Genomic DNA, 21475 nt, shown 5'->3' with positions numbered 1-21475 from the left:
CAGCGAGCTTTGTTTTAAACAAGACCTGTCTGTAACGGCGCCTACTTCGATCATGGAGGGTTGTTGAACTGTGCCACAGTAAATTGAACATGGTCGACACTAAAATTTTTGAATGCATCGGGGATTACTGGGGGGAAAGAACTGCTCCTGACGCAACAGTTGGAACACTTACGTCCGTAACACCTTGAGACGGATCACTTCCACGAGAAACATCTGGAAAAGCTCCCTTGTGGCAAATGAAAGTGATTAACAACTCCACTTAATAGGACGAAGGTGCATAATCATTGAAGGAGGTATTTACATCTGTTGAAGGAGTTTGTAGTGAGGTATCGCGTTGGCAGGAGGTGTGACGAGGCTAAAATGAAAATTTTGCATCACAAGGCCGCTTCTTCATCCACTGTGCGATGTTGATATTTGGCATCTCACCTCCGATCCGCACTTTGGTTTACTGCTTTGACCGCGGGAGGAAGTCGGACGACGCTAAAGTCAACAAAATGCCGGTCAGAATGTTGGAAAAATTGTATTTTTATCTGTATTCTTAAGAATTGCAAAATTCCAACCAACATTTTTCACACTACCTGTGATTCACACGACGATTGCAAGATTTCACAACAGCAGACACTCGTTGGTGGCTAGAGAGTTGGCAAAATACATTGTTTTAACGGCAAAATAGCTGATTTATTTAAAGAAAAGCACCTGCTTACCCCATTGTAATCCGCAGTATACCTCGGTGAACTCGTAGATGTTGCCGACTTCTGGGGGGGGGGGGGGGGGACGCAAAAAGTCAAAATGCAGGCACTCCAAGTTTATGCGATTTAAGGAGACGGTTTTTTAGGGTCTGCTTACATCTATGTAGAAGGTGGTTCCCGAGGTTGGGCCCTTCAGGCACGACCGTGTTGCTTGACTCTGTAGAAATTTTTTAATAGAAAATCTTTAACTCGTAATCATGATGCAACAATAAATGGATGAACTACTGATGAATTAAGTTGTGTCTCCTATGAAATAATAAAAGTAAAAGCTGAATTCAAGACAAGGTGACTTACACCATCCGATGATTTTGGACATGATGACGATACTTGATCCAACAATGACATCATCTAAAATGACAAATTGTCTACGTATTCTATCGAAATAACAATTAATAATTAATCAGTAGTATCACTCGTTAAAATGGAAACACGGAAAAATGCCCATTGTTTTTTAAACAGAAAGTGATTTGAGTAATCATTCTTTTAGTAAGTTATATTGGACGGACACTTACGCTTTTGCAGCACTCGTTCTAGAGTTTAAAAGAAAATATGGATAAACTTTTGTGGCGACAAGTTCCCATTAGTAATTAAATGGGAAAAACAATTTTACTCTACCTTTTTTATGGCTTTTTTGGCCGACTCATCAATCTAAAAGTTTAACAGGTATAATTACGCAGATTTTTACTTCCTGGATGTCTTTTTTATTCACTTCAAAAGTAACAAATTAGGCGAAACTTACGATTTCATAGTCCTGCAGAAGCGATTGGAAGTCGTTTAGCGCCTCATCGAATTCGCACTCCTCCATGCCTAGAGGGAAAATACAAAGTCGACCGAATTTTGAAACTGCTACTATTGAACCACAGCTAAATGAAGTGATCTTATACTACGAAATCATTCTAAATATGTTTTACAGCCTTTTGAATTTGATTTGAGATGAACAATTTGGGACAGTTAGTAGTTATCGTACACTAATAGATGATATCTGTCAAAGGTTTGTGATATTGGAGAGAAATGCACTGAAAGATGCATAAATAGACAGTTGGATGGGCTTACCTTCGTAGAGATACCAATAGTAAAAGGCCTTTCTATTTTTCAATGCAATGAAGTCGTTTCCAATTCCAGTAAGGGTGGATTTCACCAGAGTTCCATTGTAGAGAGCGGTAATGCAGATGGGAGTCGCAACCATTCCAGTGGCTTTTATAACTACCATTGGCTGTCGACAGCACCCAATCTGAATTTGATTAGTTGGAAATTTTTCCAGTTGTTTTATTGTTTAAGCTTATGTGCAATCAAATCGTCTTTTTTTCTCGAGAAGACACAATTTAAGACATTGTCTAATGGAAGTCGTTAATCTGTCTGTGTCACACTGGCCGGTGTCTAATTGGCCCAAGCTTTAAAACCACTACCCCTATTTGTGACTCGTAAGTCCCAAGGTCACTCACCTTATAGCCACACGGACTCCAGTCAGCGAACTTGAGCCTGCCCGATTGTTTCCATTCGTCAACTGCCGCATTAATGACTGACGGCGTTACATCTCCACGATAGAGCAGAGCACAGGAAAGCATCACGGAGTCTTCAATGGGAGATACACCCAATGCTAGCTGGAATCGGTCGGATAGGGCCTCTTGGAGAAGCAATTCAGCCGTCAATTCTAGAGGAAAAGCGAATACAGTAGCGGTGTAGAGCTATTTTTGGGTCTCTCAATTATTTATTTGAAAGCCTTTAGGCTCCAGACGGTGTCGTTGCATTCAAAACACTATCATCCCTACCCCAATGAAACAATATACAATCTTGCGAAGTCCACCTCCGTTCCCGCCACATGTTCATTTCTAAACTGTCTATTCGATCTTGTATGCCATCGTCAAGTCCCGAGAAAAGGTGTTGACAGTCACTTGGACAAATAGCAGAGGAATACGGAGAATAAGGTGGTACCCTTAAGCGCCAGTCTCCTTACAGGCAAAATTTTACGCTATGAAGTTTGCTACCTTGTACTACCTCCTAGAGACATGAGTTTCTTCCCGCTGCTTCACTAGTCATGACCGTTAGTGAAAAAGGATTTCCGCGCACGCCTTCGAGTGGAATTGAGGTGTTAGCTTTCGACAGGAAGCTCATTCACGATGAACCGCTGCTAGAACAAATACGGCCTTCTGAGGAAGAAACGGTGCTATGAGGAGTAAGTGGATCATTTGAGGCTAAATGATGGTGTGTTCGTTCCCATGACAAGTCTGTCAGTCAGTAAATAAGCCCAAAATGGTACATTTATAAAGTACATGAAAGAAGTATGGAAGAAATTGACGTCAAACCGGTTGACCCCTTATTTCTACTTTATCAGTTAATGTGGATACTTAATTATCCACTTTAAGCATTACCGATGTTATAAACCATGCCAACCCACCATAATCGTGTCAACAGCGACATGCAGTTCTCTAACCTGCTCAAAGCTGGGGATCTGCCTAAACATAAAGCATTCTTGAAATTGTTGTAATTACTTGATTTTGAGAGGTAATTTGTGTTGTTTCTACATCTCCTTCAAAAACTGTTTCATAAAAATAATTGACGAAGAGCTTCTGCTAATTTGTAACTGAGGTAAAATCGGTTTGAATCACACCTGCCAGGTCGGTAGAAAGGGCGAAACCGGGAGGGACCTCAATGAAGAGTATCCTATCGACGGTGAGCTGGCGCGCATCCACGCATGGTGGCAAACATTAAAATGCTCACTGACTCTTGAGATCACTGTACTTTCCATAGCCTTTTTTTGTGATTATTTCATGTTTAAACCTCCAGTCAAACGTTGTCTCAGATTTGATTGGTCATGCGGCATCCAATCATAATCACCTTTCAATATCCCATTCATGTTTTCTTAAAATATGGTTCGATAAACAGAATCAATAAGTTTAAAAGCCTACAAATCTTTTGACGACTAAAGTGTTTTGCAGAAAATGTGATTAAATGATTAATAAAAGTAGCTCTTTATTTATTTATTGGAACTTCTTAATCAGTAAATCGCCTTTCGCCAACTAACCAATGAAAATGCGCATCAGGACAGCATTGGCCAATCAAATTCCACTTCGAATAGCATTTACTGTAGAATGTGCTGCTTTTTAGTTACAAATCTGCCCTACTATTTGCAAAGAGTCTGTGTAAATTTTGCTAGCGACCTTTTCCTTGTAATTATTGGTTTACGAAGTGGGTGGAGGAACGACTAAAACCAGAGCAGGCTATGCCCGATGATGTTGAAAATTTACTCCCGTCCAAATGCTAATAAACCGGTCAACTTTCCGGAATTTATGAACTATTTATTAGGCTCACCTAAGTCACAAGGGATTTAAAGGCTTACCTTGGACAATCGGTAGTTTTACCATGCATTAACGCTGCAGCGGAGTATTTGTGCTCAAATATATGTGGTATCAAACAGCACTTCTCATCCCCTACCGATGCGTGGGCCTCTGCTGATAACCCCCTCAGGCTGTACTAACGCTGTTTCCAGATTAGTGCCCACAAAATACTCATAAGTTACAACAACTGTAGAGTACCATAACAGGGAACGTAATGTTAAGCTCCCTATCATCTTCTTATAAACAGGGTAATATTTCAAGTTAAAAACGCTTGTTTACCGTCAATCAGACACGTATAAGACGACTCACTTGTACTATCGTAGACAGCCGGACTCATCAGTGGGTAGAAGCTGCACATGAGGTAGTGCATACTTGGGTAAGGAATCAGATTTGTCTGTAATTCCACCAAACTTGATGTCAGTGAGGAGTAAAATCGAAATCCAGCCGTCAATCCACTATAAACCTACAAAAAAATTATTGAAACTTTCAGAAATATTCTCTTTTTATGGGTTATTTAATCACATCTCCAAAGGGGAATTCTAGAATTTGGGTCACTAAGCTTCGTTTTCCCTGATGAGTGGTTGGATTACTGAAATTATGATTGGATGGATGGACATGGAATGCATGGATGGATGGATGGTTGAATGGACGGGTGGGTGAGTGAATGGGTGAATGGATACAGGATGGATGGACGAATACGGAATTGATAGTTAAAAGGATATGGGGTTGATAGTTGGAGGGATCGGGAAGAATAGGGATGGATAGATCCAAAATATCCGGATGAACTAACGATCTATGGTTTTCAATGTGGTGAATACATCTACCAAAAGCCGCGTTCGAATCTTCAGCTTTATGGATTTACAAGTTGCGTGAAAGCTATTTATTGAGGTTGGCCCCGTTTAATGTAATAGATTAGTAGTTGTATCCCCAGAAATAAGGTATACCAAATTGAGGTGAGCAAGTCAGTAAATGCTTAATCTTCATGGCTTAACTGAAACGACTGCTCACCTGAGCAAGAAGTCTATTAATATGCGAATAGGTTACACAGGCCACGTTCAATTCACGCTCGTAAATGTCCATGATTGCACGATTTTGAAGGACCAGAGAGATGCAGTCGGGTTTGTACGGACTGGCAGCTCCGAGGACGGCATTGTAGGGCTCCAGGACGGAGAGGGCCTGGTCGTAATCAGGGTAGACACCGAGGTCCAATTTATTCGCTTTGGGATACTCCCCGTCTATCGTGTCATGAAGAGCTGGAATGAAGTGAGTAATTATTCCCTTCAACGTTTTTGAATGAGTCGCAAGGTAGATGAATGGATTGACTGACAGTAGCGGGATAAATGGGAAGGTCAAAGACGGAGCTAGTTTTAAAATGGAAGACGAGCAAGGGAGTGAAAAATGAACGAACCCATCAAAAGACCGGAGCCCGTTCCTCCTCCATACGAGTGGAAGAAGCAAACGCCCTCCAGCAAGTCGCAGGTCTCAGCAACCCGACGCAGCGTTGCGGCGAATCGAGGCGCGTGCTGTGAGGCGAGTTGATAGAACCCACGTGCGTAATTTCCCGCTCCATCCTCCGATCCACTTAGTAGACGTTGGGGATTGAAGAGGCTCCGGTAGACACCCGCTCTTATCTCGTCTGGAAGAATAACAAATATGTAAGCGTTCAATTCTAACAGGTTCTTTCGCTTTTACACACAATTGGATGTGTGGTAATGAACACATTTGTCTGTTAAGAAAGACATAAAGTTTACAGCGGAATTCTTAGTTCTCGGTACTTGATTTCTGATTGTCTTTGACATACTCAGAATTCCAAAGTTGATTTGTGTACTTATTCTAAGAAACATTATGCCTCCCGAGGAGGAGCCTTGATTGATCTTCGCATCTTGACAATTTCATTCTCCTTGTGTGAAGCTGTAAGGTCTACCAAGGCAAGAAGAATCCACGGTAGTCTTGTGGTCTGTAGTAGATGTCATTAAGTTATTTGTGTTTAAAATCGTCGAAGAATATGTAGTTTCCCAGTGAAAATACATCCTCTGTGGTTATGAGCAATATGAACACTTTTTGGGGATCAGATGTCGACATGCATGCCAAAACTCTTTAAGCAACTCTAGATTATGGTATTTTCCGATGTGGATCTCCAGAAAACTCCTTTAACAAACCCAGTTATTTATTGGTTTAAGGAAAACTGAAATATGGTTGAAGTTTTTTTTACTTAAAATGAATTTGAAAATAGGACTTTTTGGACTAAAATGATTTTAAATAGATCACTTATGAAGTCTCTTGATCTTCACAATTACGTGATTTCGGCCCGGATACCTACTGCCTCTGCCATTGGTTGCTTTTGAGGTCACTAGGCGCACAACTCACCAATCACAAGCGGCTCGGAGTCCATGATGACCGTGCGTGGTGAAAATCCACCTGATTCCGTCTCCTCAAAGAAGACATCGCGTCCCTCGTCCAAGTCATCTCCACTTTGACCCTCAAAACAGACGGGACAACCCTCAGGGTCTATACCGTGTTCGATGCAGAAGAGTTCCCAAAAAGCGCTGCTCATTTGCGACCCGCATTGACCCACAAAAACGTTGATGATTTGACCCTGTGAAGTTAAAAATGCTTGGAATATGACATGTTATTCTCTAGTTATTTAGACTGTTATTACCAGAAGGAGAGATTGAATACGAGCGAAACTGCTTGGTTTACAAAAACGCCAGGCTTATTTTCGGAGTCACTTCGGGACGGGGATGGGTGTTTCAAAATCTGCTACAGCGATTGAAAGAAATATATTTTATTTTCCTCTAGAATGTATGATTTTACTAGGAAGTGCATTTCCAGATTTATTGCATAAATTTGATGAGAATTGCAGTATCAGAGAAAAACACATTTTACTAGAATTTTGAAGAACGGAGTTTAAATGAATCCACTTTTTCGTCTCCGAAACCAAGTTGGCAATGGAATGTACTTCAATCAAGATTAAAAGAGACCACAATGATCCACAAATCATTCAAAATTCCTCTCTTAAAGTCCAAAAGCTCTATATTGTTATAAGCACCTTCGTTCAGTGGGCATTTCTGTCTTGGCGGGGCGACTTTGACAACAGAAGCTAAAAGGTGCCGATCAAATTTAGCCGGTTTATATAAGCTCATGTGTAACACTCTAGTTGTTTATCCCTCGGTTTTGGTACCGGCCCACTAAGGGTTTCCGCCACTGTGCCTTGGCCGGGCGGTCTGGCCTCTGAATCAAGACGGTAGCCCTCGAGCCCTACAGTTCGTCGGCAATACGTATTCCACCCGGAATTCATGTCCTCTTTCATATTTGGGGAAGTCTCGGAGCACTGTGCAGGCTTAACCCATGAAAAGCAATTTCCTGATACTCAACTCGCCTCATTCATAGGCATATTCACATAAATCTTTAACGTACACTTCATAATTCAAAAATAATTGAAATTAACGAAGTCACAATAGTAAACAAGAGCGTTTAAATAAGACAGTGAGAAACACATTTCTCCCTGTCCAGTACCAACTTTCTACTGTTGGAATGTATTTATTTGGATATTCAAACCTCAACGTCGACAGCTACCTCACTAGCGCAAACTAGATGAGAAGTAGCCCGAATTCACCCCAAAAAGTATTAATGCTTTTTCTCCATAATTCTGCATCTTTTCTTTGCCTTAAAAGTCTGGTTTCATCATGGTCACCGCATTAAGGATACCGTTTCCATACCTGGTTGATGGATTTAAGGACTATTTGGATGGTAGAAGATAATGAAATATAAAGCAAATTGCACTTAAGTATGAGCCATCGGAAAGGAATAGCAAAAAGGGAAAAATTTTACTAACCAACATGGCCGGAAGGATTTATCAGGAGCGAACACGTGCAAAAAATGAGAACCACAGCATGACATCGCGAAGGATCGATGACAAATGCATGACAAACGTGTGGCATGACATTTGTAAATTATTGCACTTTGTTCATGACCTCGTCAGGATAAGGCTTGCGAAAGTCGCAGGAGTTTGTCGCATTTCATTCGACTTCTAGATTACTGCTTCGGGAAGTACGCAGGGATTTCTGTACACAATGGGAAGATCCCAACTCCGAAATTTGGCAAAATGTGAACCATTCTTTTGATAAAAGGATTATTTGCATGAGATGCAAGAAAAACAGGGCAGCAATTTTTTAGAAGACCGACGAAGGAAGGAAATATTTTATGAGGAGAAATGACCTACTGAATCATTTCGACGGCTCTAGTTCCAGAGACATTTCACTTATAATGCCCTACTCGTCTGTTTAACTCTCGGTTTCTATAGCGGGCTAATTAAGTGCTCCCTCATTATACATCCGCTAAGCCATACGGCCTTCTGCCAGTAGCGCCTATTGCCCTCTGTAGGCCGGCAATATCCATTCGGCTCGAGTATTACACCTACTAACATCTTTAGAGAAGCCTCAGGGCGCTACTTACCATCATCGCTGAATAGTGTTTTGAAACAAGAAAAAGAGGGGGAACACACCGCAACAATGCGCATATGGGTACATATGCATAAAATAAAGATACTTGGTTTTTCGTAATGCTTACTGCTCAACCCGTTGGTGTAGGTATTTCTCCCTCGTAGTAGTGGTTTAATGCTTGCTGAGTGGTGTATGCCGCATTACAGACATTCAGACACCATATTGCTCATACGAGTACTAAAACTTGGTATCCATAACAATGACTTAAAAAATGTGAAATAAATGTTATCCCCAAAAAGCAAATGAATGAAAATATTTACATGCAAAATAATTACAAATAAAAAATTAAAACAAAAATTGTTCTAATTTTGTTTTTTTCTTAAATGCATAAAGTTGTGGTTCGTAAAATTCACAAATGCATATTGTTTATGTCCTCCGGAGGATAAGCCTCCGGTGACCGCCTCTTCCGAAAGTTGCTCCGACTTGATTATGACGGTTGTTGTTAGCATATAGTTCGTGGTTCGCTATGTCTTCAAGACAACAAATTACGCCGTCTAATGACAGCAGCCGCAATTCCTCCTCCAAAATACCTCGTGGGTTCCTCTTTGTAGAATTTTCTAAAGAATGATCGATTTACGCTGTTGTCTTGTTTTAGGCCTGCTGCGTCAGAACTCCAAGCTTGAGTCTTCCTCAGGTAATCGTTATAGGGACTTTACTTAAAAATGAAATATAAGAATGGGTAATCCGTCATTGCAGCAATTGTGCTACCTACTACAATCTGTTTTAGAACCCATTGTGTTAGTTCCAACTTTGTTTCGTTTTAAGGCAATGAATCGGTCCACGTGGATGCCGTGGATGCTGTTACTGGTGAACACAGAAGAATAATGTACAACAACTCCAGAGTTATTGGCAGTGGTTCCTTTGGGATGGTTTTTGTGGCTCTACTAGATGGTGAACGCGAGGTTGCGATCAAAAAGGTCCTCCAGGACAAGCGCTACAAGGTATAATCGTTGATAATTTAATTTGCGACTTTATGTGGTTATTTAACCTTTGAATTTTTGCCTCTAGAATCGGGAACTTCAAATACTTCGTGAACTCAGGCATCCTAACATTGTTTCACTCATCTACTACTTTTACTCCGTTGCAACTTCTGTGAGTTGAGTTGTTTGACAGTACTTCTTCCTTCTGCGCACAGTTGTTACAAGGTTACAGTTTATTAACACCTGGTGGATTCTGTAATTTACTAGGAAACTATTTCATCTGAAGTGGTAGGATCACCCAATTTTTCAGTGAGTTTCACTGACTTCCAGTGTTCTGCAAATTTTCCGACTTTGGTTCCTCGTTTCCTTATTCTATTGAGCTGTATCCTGAATTGCACATAAATGTAGATGTTTTTTAGCGGAAACCATCCTTGGAAGAAAAGTCGTCCTCTGAAAACATAAGCAGCTCTGTAAGCCGGTTTGTTCTATATTTCCCCGTTAAATTTGTGCGAGGTTCTTAAACTTTTTCTACTCACATGAAGTTAGACTCTGTTCGCAGGTCAAACAACTTGTTTTCTAAATTGAGTAAGAAATACTTGGTAGGTGCTGAAGCTTAATGGCAGATGCGAACATCTCATTTCACATTATAGTATTAATGCCATCGTGTTGTTATTTAGTTGTTGTTTTGAGTGCTTTTAGTCATCTATTGCAGAGCTTTTTGCCTTAATTCGTCGCCATCTTGAGAGTCTGTTTCTGTAACTATTAGTCGTTAGAAAATATGCGTTTTCATCCTTTCTATTCGAACGTTTTTTTACAACAAGAATCAGACTAATTATATCAATTTGCTTATAGAATTAATTTACTTATTGCTTGTTTTATTCATGGATTCACCAAGCTATTTGAGGACGAATTTTCGGATATCGTTGTTGCAGAACTTGAGGTGCGTATTGGTGTGATCGTAGCAAATGACTTCTCAGTAAACTTGTAGATCACAGCTATCTTAAGTAACAAAATTTAACGAATCAGTGCTTCAAATATATTTGGCTCAATGGCATTCCAACCGTTAGCCGTCCTCAAGGTGCTCATATTTGAGGAGGAACCAATGGGTGGTATGAATGTGAAGGTCCTTTGATCCTCCACGCCTAGGCAGGGTCGGTCCCACTGCTCGACAGCCGTCCCTAGTGTGTTGATGTATGCTTTCACATTGACTGTAAAATCTGCTGTTTACTTTTGTCGCTTTTAGCGACCCCCGACCGTCGTTAGGATTAAGTTTTCTCAGTAAGGCGTTACCCTTATTAGCTTCCAGTTTTGATAGGTTTCAGCCAATTGTAGTGCTAGGAATTACTCCCGCGTTTTGAGTGGTGGTGGCGTTATTGTTAGTACCATAATTGATCGGAGCTAGTCAATTAATGGGATTTATTTTGTGTGCTTTAGAAACCCAAGGACACCTATCTCAACCTCGTTCAAGAATACGTTCCTCAAGCTCTCAGTCGTGTCATCAAGCACTACTGGCACGTTCGACAATCCATTCCCATGAATTATGTCAAGGTTTGTTAGAATTTTCCATCAAAATATTTCTTTTTTGGAAACCTATTCTTCGTGCACAATTTAAATTCGCAAACAATTAATTTTCAGCTCTACGGCTTCCAAATGATCCGCGGTCTGGCCTACGTTCATAGCAAAAATATATGCCATCGAGACATTAAGCCTCAAAATCTTCTAGTTAATCCAGAAACTGGAGTTCTTAAAATTTGCGACTTTGGAAGGTGTGTTCCACTTTCCTACAAATTATAACAAATGCACCCCCTCCCCACAGCGACAAGCTATAAGTGGACGTTATTTTATCTCCTTAGTACAAAGGTGCTTGTTCCAGGTGAACCCAATGTCTCCTACATTTGTTCACGTTACTATCGGGCACCGGAGCTAATTTTTGGAGCTACTCAATACACCGTGAGAATAGGTGAGTCGCGTTTGCTACTTTTGCTGATTAGGCGACGCACTGTAGACATGTGGTCGGCTGGTTGCGTGATCGGTGAACTGCTCCTTGGACGTCCCCTGTTTCCGGGCGATTCGGGTGTAGATCAACTTGTGGAGATTATCAAAGTTCTGGGAACGCCGACTTTTGATCAAGTGAAGGAAATGAATCCACAGTACAGCAAATTTGTCTTCCCAGGAATTAAGTCCTGTCCGTGGGAGAAGGTAACGCCTATGCATTTAATGTTGTTCCTATTTTTTTTCCAACCACTATGGTAGTGTTGTATCATTAAAATTCTATAGCTTTGATTATATTTTAACGCGGCCAAAATTTCTGTCATTCAGTTATGTGGGTATATATACATCTTAATGGAATTTGATTGTTGAGTTAATCACTTTTTCGTCTTAGCCATTTCTGGTAATTTGTTCTCCTTTCCCTAATGGTCGAAATTCCTTGAGATGCGTCTTCCCGTTTACTAAAACCTGCTTAAATGCATTCAAGTGTTGATATCTGTCGCTTCTCCGTCCCCACAAACACACCTAGGCGTGGTCCAGTCTTGTTGAAATCATGTAGGTACCGTTTTCGATTTCGTCCAATGTAAAATAGTCTAGTGTGCCACGGGATTCCAAAATTAGTGAGAATAGTTATAAATGCCACTTCCATTCGGTATTGTCATTTGATCACACTTCCATAAGTCGGTTTCAATGTAGGAATTGCTGAAGTTCGATTAAATTTAATCTTGTAGAGCAATTCCAGCCTCCAGCTGTTTTATCAGGATTAGGTTTAATAGTAAGTCATGGAATTCATCCTTGTTTTTGAATGCCTAGCGCTCTTAGATTGCCGGACGTCTGCTGATTCATCTTTTTCTTGTTCCTTTTCCTTGAATTGGTTTACATCTTCTGATACGTTTAACTGAAATTTCCTGATCCTAACTTCACGAATAATCATCCATCTAGTATTGGTCTTTTAAAGTTCCTTAATTTCCCACTGATTCATATCCCATTTCGTCGTGTAAAACGGTCCGAAGTTCCACCTATTCCAGCTTGTGTCCACTCAATTTCATGTTTGAAATGGTTCTCCTACATCGTTGGTGTTTGGACCTACAACCATAGTTCTATTCAAATGGTGAGATCACGGTGGTTTTAATAGAATCTCTTCTCATTTTAATCATAGAACAGGGTAATAGTGGTCTCTGTAATTTTACCACTCGGACCCATTCCAATGTTGGAATGCCTGAAGTGCCTTTAATTCGCTCCTTTTATCCCAAAAGAAACAGTCTGCGTTGTTAAACATTCTTTGGTGAACTTGATAGTAGCCATTGTTGAAGTGGCTTTTCTTTCGTCTTCAGCTTATCACAAATCGTTCACAATGCGAGGATGCCTTTAATCTGCTACGTGCTTTGCTGGTCTACAGTCCATCCCAACGCCAGGCTGCTGTCGATGCAATGGCCTCACCATTTTTCCAACAAGTTTTTGCCTTATCCTCCTCCAACCACCCATCTGAGTCCTCCTCCCTAACTGGACTACAACCCATTGAACCCTTCAGTGAAGAAGGTGAATTCTTGATTTCTACTGGAATTCCTAAAGACATCATGAATTCAGGGCATCTCGTTCCTGAGGCCTCACTTTTATGCTCTGAAATGAATAGGTGTAGATTAATTTTCTCGAATGTTGGAATGCCTGAGGTTATGTTGTTGTAGATGTCAATTTTGTAGAGCTGCGAATGCACTGCATTGTTCCCAGAACTACGTTATTTCATTCCGAGATTTTGGCGAATTTATTCCACAATCCAGAGACGAGTTGAGACGCCAGTCTAACGTTGGCACTGTAGCCTCCAGTGCTTCCCTCTCATTTTAGCTCCTCAAATCATGAAGCATCAGTTAGAAAAACCCAATTTTATTCAAGCTTGCCAAGTTTAGGAACTGAATTGATGTTGCGTCATGTTTGGAAGGTTTCCTTCTTGATTTGAATAGGAAATCATGTGTCGTTATGGGTTAGGGTAAATCGAAATCGACGTGTCAAGAACAACGTGTAGTGGATGGTGTTGGCATTGTGCACACATCGGTTGGGAAGGCGGTCGTGAGAGATAAGTGCTGGGGAAAACAATCTCTTTTCATCGATGGGACTATTTGAGAATTCCTAGAATGGAATAGGAGGCTGTTCTGACATTGAAATGACGAATCTTTCCAACCCCTGGAAGGTCTAGAGCTGTTGCCGTTTGCAGGACAAAGAGATTCGATTTCGATCCATTCTAGATATGGGTAGATCAACTCTAGGGTTGGAATATGTGGAGCTGTGTTGTCTCCTGCCATAAATCGGGAAGATATCGATGGTGCATTCCATTGTCGGAATATCTGGAATTTTATTGTACACCTTAAATCGATTGCATGTTGGCAGACATTCTCCAATATTGAAATGTCTCGAGTTTTCCCACAGTAAATCGACTAAGTGTCGACGTGTTCATTCTTGTGCTGGAAATTGGATACTCTGGATAGAGTGCGCTGGGAGCACGGATCGGCCGTGATTCCAATTAGAGCAGTCAAAGGTGAAGACCTCAGAATCACGCTCTTTGCTGGTGATAATCCGTGTACACTCGACAGCCTTGACCTTAAGGTGAATGAAAGTACATGTGGAACGTGTCTTCATGTGGCATTGGCCAATCAGGGACAAATCAATTGTGAAATATTCAAAAATGGTTGAAAGGAGGGGAATAGACTCTTGAATAGGAACTTCTAGAAAGCCTAGGATCGTGCACTCCCGGCCAACAGACTAGACACAGATACTGTTAATTCTTCCTTTATTTGCATCTCTTTAGAACTCGCTTACCTTCCTGCCACCTTGGTGGACACTATTCGACGCTCAGGTCTGACACTTTCTTCCAATAACCACTCCACTGTCTCCGCTCCAGCTGCAACTGCTGCCAGCACATCCACATATCGATACAGTCGTCGTGGCTCCTCAACTTAACGCTTCCTCCCACTCCTCGCCTATACATATGCTAACTGCTGTTTCACCACCCCAACTAGACCACCCTGTATGTGTGTGTGTGGCTGGAGGTTGCATTTCCGTACACTCCGCGTATCTGTATAAATTCCTCCTCCGCCCATTCATTCGTTCATTCACTTTTTTTTGCATTCACTCATTCGCATGCGCTGATTCGCGGTTGATTGTATAGCCACCAGCGTCGCCTTCATGACACACACGCAGACACACCATCATCAGTACTGCGGATGTTGCTGTTTTTAAATTCACATTGTTCTTTTGTCCTTCTCCATCCTCGCCCCACTTTCACCTCTCCCAGCGTAAAAATGGCTTTAATTTAACTCCTTTTTTTTTTCGTCTCGGAAAGGTGAAATTGATGCTCAGTTTGTTTCCCTCCCACATCCTCTCTCTCTCTGTGTGTGTGTATGTGTGTACCTTTTCGAATTCCTATCAAGTGGATTGAATTCTGGATCAGTAAAGGTAGTCGTGCTGAATGAATGGGGAGACGGATCCCGGATGGATGGATAGATCGGAAATGGGTGTGCGGGTGAATTGTGCTTGGGTGTATGGATCGAGGCTAAATTCCAGGATAAATGGGTTGATCCTAGAACTGTCGATTGCTGAATGGATGAATTTGGGAGGGAGAAATTGGTTGACCTTGAGTAAGCGGGTGAATGTGTGCCGGTAGGGCGATAGATGATGAGTGCAAGTGGGATCTCGAGGTTCATGTGTTACCTCTACGTCGTCATTTCTTCGATTTAATTGTGATTGGATTTTGAAGGTCCAGGTGGATGGATGAGTGCATGAGCGAGCGGACGTATGTTGGTTGGATAGTGGCTGGGCTACCGCCCGTACCCGTAGGTGAAGGTGGACCGTGTGGGTTGGATGACTATGCTTCCTTGTTATATTCTATTATTACTCAAATTTACTGAAGGCTCGTTCAAGTGACTTAAACTGTAGTTCGGTGATGTCACTGGGATTCGATTGCCTGGATGGGGAGGCGAGGTCATTTAATAATTTTGTGCGATTTGCATAAAAAGGTTAAGTAATCGAAGAGAGCTTTCCCTAAGTATTTATTAGTAAAATAATTACCAATGTAATGCACGTGCCCTTCCTAACGAGATACGAACTTGTGGTGAACCACGCTTGCGTAGTGTTTTGTTGCTGGAATCAAACCATTGCAGTTCGTGCTACCCCCGCTTCCACCTCACTTTCACCTCCCACCTTGCTATTCAGTTTTTGTATGATTGCCTGATGCCAAGAAAAGGCGATACAAACACACGAAGGGGTATAAAAAAGATACGTGGGATGTGAGATGAGGTGAGCTGAGGCACTATCCTCCTTCCATCCTCACACGTATCTACTTTGCGCTGTTTTCTGAAAGCAGGACTTCAGTCGCATTTGTGGGCTCATCTTGGTTCTTTTTAATGAAGTTTGGCCTGGAGACGCTACACTTGTATCGAGATTTGTGGGGTAGTATTCACTCCATAATTATCCGCCTTCGAGGAAGCTAACAAATGATAGTGAGCGACTGCCTTTGGTCCACTCCCTCCTGGCAGTCGCTATCAATATAAACGTTTTACTTATCTTTTGTAAGTAAAAGTATTATTTTGTCGAAAATTCGGGAGTCCATACACCTCTGCCGAAGTGGGTTGAAATGAGGTGACGACGTATCTGATGAGTTCCCACTTTTAATTTTGACAAAAATTGAGAATACTTTCTTAACTTCTCTCTCGTTCCTTAACACGGAACAGCAAGTGTTTTTATCTGCACCTGTCTGTATATAAACAATTTTTGTTACTACCAGGTAGTTATGGCATCAATAGGACCTTCTCTTATAAGAATTTGAGGCAAATTTCAATTCCACATGTCTCAATAAATATTCAGGAAGTCATTAACTTGACATTTCTATGAATGCACTGGTTGCCAAGCGGTGTGAGTTGATGGAAGAGCATCTAGGAAACTACATCTTGGGAAATGAGTTGGTAGAAATGAAGACCCACGGATATACATTTAAAAGAGGGAAACTAAGTAAACAATTTTTTGGTATGTTTTTGAGAGATTGATTATGCCTGGAACATTGAGTATATCTCGCTGTCCTCTGTTAAACTCTAAGGAGAATGGACCAGTTATTCCGGAAAAGATGGTTTTAGCGTTTCCCTTAAATGCGGTTAAATTTAAAAATCTACCTGGAATGGATGAAGGTAAGGTTCGGGTCTGTAGACTGTCCAAGTTGACAGAGCGATATTTGTTTTGCCCGGATAATTATATAATCAGCTTGCCAATTCCTCTTCTAGACGTCTAATGAACTACCTTTCACACTTGACACATCAAATTACGCCTTGAGGATAATTCGGGACCCAACATTAGTGCAAACAATAGGCCATCAAAAATAAAGCAGATATAGAGGAATGGGTGGATGGATGGATACAGGACGAATGGATGGTTGAATGGACACAGGACGGATGGATGGATGATTACAGGATGAATGGATAGATAAATGGACAAATAAATGAAGATAAGGATGGAAGGATCGATGGATGGATGAATACAGAATGAGTGGATGGGCGGACAGGCGGATAGAGGGGTGGATAAATAGATAAAAGGACAGATGGATGGATATGTGATGGGTTGATGAATACGGGGTGGATGGATGAATCGATGAAAGCGAAATGGATAGATAAATGGATACTAGATGGGTTGATAGAGAGATAGACGGATGGGCAAATAGATGAACAGATGGATGGGTGAGAAGATGGGCACTGGTGGGATGTGTGGGTAGAACACCCACAGATCACTGAGTGAAGGTGCCCTCTGGGGATTCCTGAAAGGCTATTAAAACCTCATTTACCGTTGTCACATATCTCAAGATCAAGTTCTGCTTGCCACTCAGTATTGATGAAAGACTAGACTGGAATAAGACGAAAGCGTATCTTGTTGCCGATGTAGGGGGTTTATACTACGGGCGCGCTATTTCTCATTTGGAATTTAATTCAAGCAGTTGCTATTCCATACCACGATTGTGGATCACTAACTTTGCTATCACACGTTTTACTGTCAGATTAAAAGTTCTTCGCCTTAAAGTGAAGCTGCTAAAGAGAATAGTGGACCTCAAAATTCGATCATTTCCTATCAATAGCATAAGCCCCATTTGAATGTCTACGCACTCGCCACCTTCTATACTTTAATTGCATCTAACACCGTGTTCTCAACCCACGTCTAATCACGTATTCATTCATTCACTCGCTCACTCATCCACCGCAACTATAAAGTCGAGCAGATTGAACAACCGGACGCCACAGTTGGCGTTGGTAATTAATCCACCGCCACCATATCACGGAGCGTCTATGGTCTCATTAAAATGCAGGCGATTTCATGGCAAAACCACCGCCTGCTTCTTCACTCAAACGCGTGAGTCGTCACCCTCCGCTTCGGTATCGCTCCACCGACTGGCGCGCATTTTCACCACCGAAAAAAATCAATACGCCCCGTGAGTCATTGTTTCTTGACCAAAAATCGATGCTTTACGTGAGTCATGGCTCCGATAGTCCTTGAAGCCTTCGTCTCATGATTGAAAAGATTAAATGGTGAAATAGAAAAAAGGACATAATTTTAAGATGTTTGAAGGCTGAGGATGATATAAAAACGTTTTCTTTTGTATCTTTCAACAAAAAATATGCAATGGCGTTGCATTAATACTAATAACGATTGTCTATTTCATTTACTTATTTCATAAACATTTAGCCGAAATCTGCAACAATGTGCCTCGTCAATTACCATTGACAGAATGTTTAACATCTAGGCAAAAAAATTTCTTGCCAGGAGGCCTTGAAATAACTCAACAATATAAGCAAACAAAGGCTCTTCAAAAGTAACAAGTTTAGTTGAACGCTGTATTCTACTTTAAACGAGAGGAGAACTACCATCGGTGGTAGAATGACGTCATCAAAACGGTGTGAGACATATCGATTACTAATCAGAAATATCGTACGTCCATTGAGTTGTCTTCAAAACAAAAAATCGATATTCCTTTCACACACCCTTTACTCACCCTGACCACCGTAAGCGCACTGCTTCTTACCACTCAGAATGGGGCCAATTTGAAGTTTTGAAATGCAGAAATAAGAACTTTCATCTTTCCAGTCAAATAGAACCATATTTCTGAGATCCACCGACTACGTATTCATCCATTCTTACTTTTTAGATTAATTGCAAATCAAATTCGATTAACTATGCATCGCTCTCACTTTAAAAATGGAAATCCCCCTCAGAGGTATCTTTTAGCTTGTAGCTTGTCCTTCAGTCAACTGCCAGTTCTGTTGTGCAATGTTTACTTGAAAACCGACCAGTCAACGCCTTTTTTAGATTATGAGCTTAACTACAATAAACGTGTTACGCGTCTCGACTGGCTCATCAAAAGGCATCCTAGAAGCTTCGAAACTGCAGATTTTACGCGGGGTAGTCATCGACACTACTCAACATTTTCTGCCCCGACGTCGACACGACAAACGAATGATCGTTCCAAGATTGAATGCTCTAACTTTAAGTGTGATGGTTATAAAAGAAGATATCTAGACCTTCGGAGATACCACTGTTTCCAAATACTGGGTCTTAAAAAAAAAACACAAACAACTAATCACCTCAAAGTGTTAATCCTCAGTACACAAACAATCAAATTTACGGCCAACCAATATCGAAACCTGGTTGGTTGGTAGTGGACCAATCATCGCCCAAATTGACAATGGCATGAACTGTACGCCCTCAGAGCTGATTATAGGTGCGGATGGACACCGAGGTGCCGCGACCAAAGTATCTACACAACGTTCAACACCTTCCAACCTCACCCAGCCGAGATGAGGAGGCGAAACGCACACGGTATCGCAAATTCTTGAAAATCCGGACTCTCGTCTTCTTCGCCCTTGCGGTCTGTTTCCTTTCCTTGGGCATCTTCCTCCTGGTTAGGTACAATCAGCCCAACGGGTAAGCAGGTGACTGGTGCTTCTACCTATCCACGTAATATCATTTAGTAAAAAAACTGATCACTTAGCAAATTCACGGTTAGCACAGTCCATGACCCAGATTTGTAGTTTTTAAGTGAAGCCTTCAAACAAGAAGGCGTGCTACACTTGACTTTTGGCTATTAACCAAGAGCCAAGATTGGATGTTACTATTTTGTTGCATTCCAGGCTGACCTATCAAGCAGCAATTCTCTTAGTCCTTTACAACGACGATACATGGGCTTCCACGGGGTTAGTTCGCAGTCGCCCTAACGGTTAATCCGCACTCAGCACTGCTTTCAAATTGAAGCACGCCTGTTTGATCCGTTAAAAGGCATTTTGGGGAGATGTCATTCGTTTGCTGTACACCAGTGACAGTACCAAAGCGGGGCAAGAGGACACACAGGTCTATAAGTTCATTTTAACATAGTTGGGTTAGTGGATGCAAAAGGTTTATAGCTTCAAACGTGGTTAAAAACTCCTCAAACACTGAACGTAAATTGTAATATTACATCAAAGAAGTGTCTACTTTTCTGACTTGGAACAAGTTCCTTGAATTAACTAAGTAGGTGATTAAATCCCCGTGTGACTTTTCTAGGTGTAATTAGCATTTTTATGTGAATAACTTCTTCAAACAATAGACCAATTTAAAGAGCATTGTGTGTAGGCTTTCTCATTTGGAATTGCTTAAAGATTGGCGAAAACTACGATATCAGGTAATCAGAATTGACTCACCGGTGAGGATCTGGTTACTGAAAAAAAAGACATTCTACTTTTGGTGGATCTAACAAACATCAGCTAATAGTCGGCTGTTATTCTTCGCAAGCTTGTCTCTCTTCGAAAAAAATAGATCAAGCGTCGCTCGCTCCTGTGGCATCCTCTTCACGGTACTCGGTGTCGCTTTCGCCATTACCACCTCCGTCTACTGTCCAACATTCATCAAACTCATTGCTTCTCGATCTGGATCAGTCATTTATCATCCCAAGAGCGCTGAGGCTCTAACAAAAGTAAGTAATGCTCGCGGCTGCGTTGAGAGCAGTCACCATTTGTATTACATCCAAGTATATCTGAGAGCGCTTCAAGGTCTGTGAATTTGAAAGAAGCTTTGTAACTTGCATATGAAAGAGGGGGGAGGCTAAAATTTAGGCGAAGATTAAAGCAAAGAAATGACTGGCGTCGAAGAGCTCTGCAACGCATGTCACAATAAAATGTTCCCATCACGTGCCGTTTTTTAAGAATAATCACCCTTAAACTGCTATTTATTTAAATTAAGTAGCGGGTTTATTATGACACATCCACATAACTTGATGTGACTTTTAAATCCAGAAATGGCATACCTCAAATACTCGACATTTACGGACTTAATATTACGCGTATCAATTCAGCCAAGTAAAAAGTTTTATTCAAATCAACGCATTAACAAATATCTAAAGTCACAAAAATTACTTTTCATTCCGTGCAGATGAGGTATCCAAGGCATAAAGTGGAGAAGATGCCACCAATTCCACCAACAATGGCGACGATGGGGCTGCCCCGAGTCCTTCCACCAGCTCCATTTCCTACAGGCGTGTTTGTTGAACCCTCGGCACCACCACCTTACAGTGAAGTGGAGAAGATGCAATATTGAAAATGCGAATTCGGTGGTGTCTAAGCAATCTAATCGCCGATTCATCATTAACTCCAATTTATACTTTCCATCGGTTGAATGTCCTTTTTTTCTAGTTTAATCAAATAATTTCGGGAGGCGTCTCTGTTTTGTGTTAATTACTATAATTAAATGATAAAAAACGAAGTAATTATCAACAGGGATGAAACGACGAAAAAATGCATCGACTTTGATTGAACAATTCAAAATGAGCACGTTAAGGATGCTTTAGTAGCACTGACCGTGAGTGATTAGGCGACCTGCTAGCCTTATAAAAGAACTTCACCATGGAAACGAAGTAAATAGATCTCACTTACACGCGAGAGATGACACCGTTAGGCGTCAAAGTCAGTCAATTTGTTCTGCACTCC

General features: G+C 41.3%; 4 protein-coding genes across 4 annotated transcripts in view; 2 read left to right on the top strand and 2 right to left on the bottom strand. All coding sequences in view use genetic code 11, as the record gives it.

Moving 5' to 3' along the window:
- Positions 1-213, bottom strand: part of EGR_08683 (hypothetical protein) — a gene marked incomplete at both ends in the record, with an annotated part of 6237 nt that extends 6024 nt beyond the window's left edge. The window contains one exon of the mRNA XM_024497932.1: positions 173-213. Coding sequence (XP_024347657.1) covers positions 173-213 — 41 coding nt within the window. The remainder of the gene's footprint in view (positions 1-172) is intronic.
- A 46-nt stretch (positions 214-259) lies between these two features.
- Positions 260-7382, bottom strand: EGR_08682 (Tubulin alpha-1A chain; the record flags this gene model as incomplete). The annotated part of the gene is made up of 13 exons (XM_024497931.1): positions 260-355; positions 427-480; positions 579-632; positions 705-755; positions 847-906; positions 1489-1556; positions 1803-1980; positions 2192-2400; positions 4394-4547; positions 5093-5337; positions 5493-5720; positions 6452-6680; positions 7266-7382. 13 exons carry the CDS (start codon positions 7380-7382, stop codon positions 260-262), a joined length of 1743 nt encoding a protein of 580 aa, XP_024347656.1.
- A 1670-nt stretch (positions 7383-9052) lies between these two features.
- Positions 9053-14447, top strand: EGR_08681 (Protein kinase shaggy; the record flags this gene model as incomplete). The annotated part of the gene is made up of 9 exons (XM_024497930.1): positions 9053-9119; positions 9182-9220; positions 9352-9527; positions 9595-9678; positions 10941-11054; positions 11142-11272; positions 11360-11705; positions 12830-13034; positions 14296-14447. 9 exons carry the CDS (start codon positions 9053-9055, stop codon positions 14445-14447), a joined length of 1314 nt encoding a protein of 437 aa, XP_024347655.1.
- Positions 14448-19245: 4798 nt separating this feature from the next.
- Positions 19246-21086, top strand: EGR_08680 (hypothetical protein; the record flags this gene model as incomplete). Its single annotated transcript, XM_024497929.1, has 4 exons — positions 19246-19442; positions 19649-19711; positions 20310-20466; positions 20922-21086. The coding sequence occupies 4 exons, from the start codon at positions 19246-19248 to the stop codon at positions 21084-21086; spliced, it is 582 nt and encodes a 193-aa protein (XP_024347654.1).
- Between the last annotated feature and the right edge of the window lie 389 nt (positions 21087-21475).

Source organism: Echinococcus granulosus (genome assembly GCF_000524195.1).
Source record: "Echinococcus granulosus chromosome Unknown EG_S00115, whole genome shotgun sequence".
Classification (NCBI taxonomy): domain Eukaryota; kingdom Metazoa; phylum Platyhelminthes; class Cestoda; order Cyclophyllidea; family Taeniidae; genus Echinococcus; species Echinococcus granulosus.
This window is presented reverse-complemented; position numbering and strand designations above follow the sequence as displayed.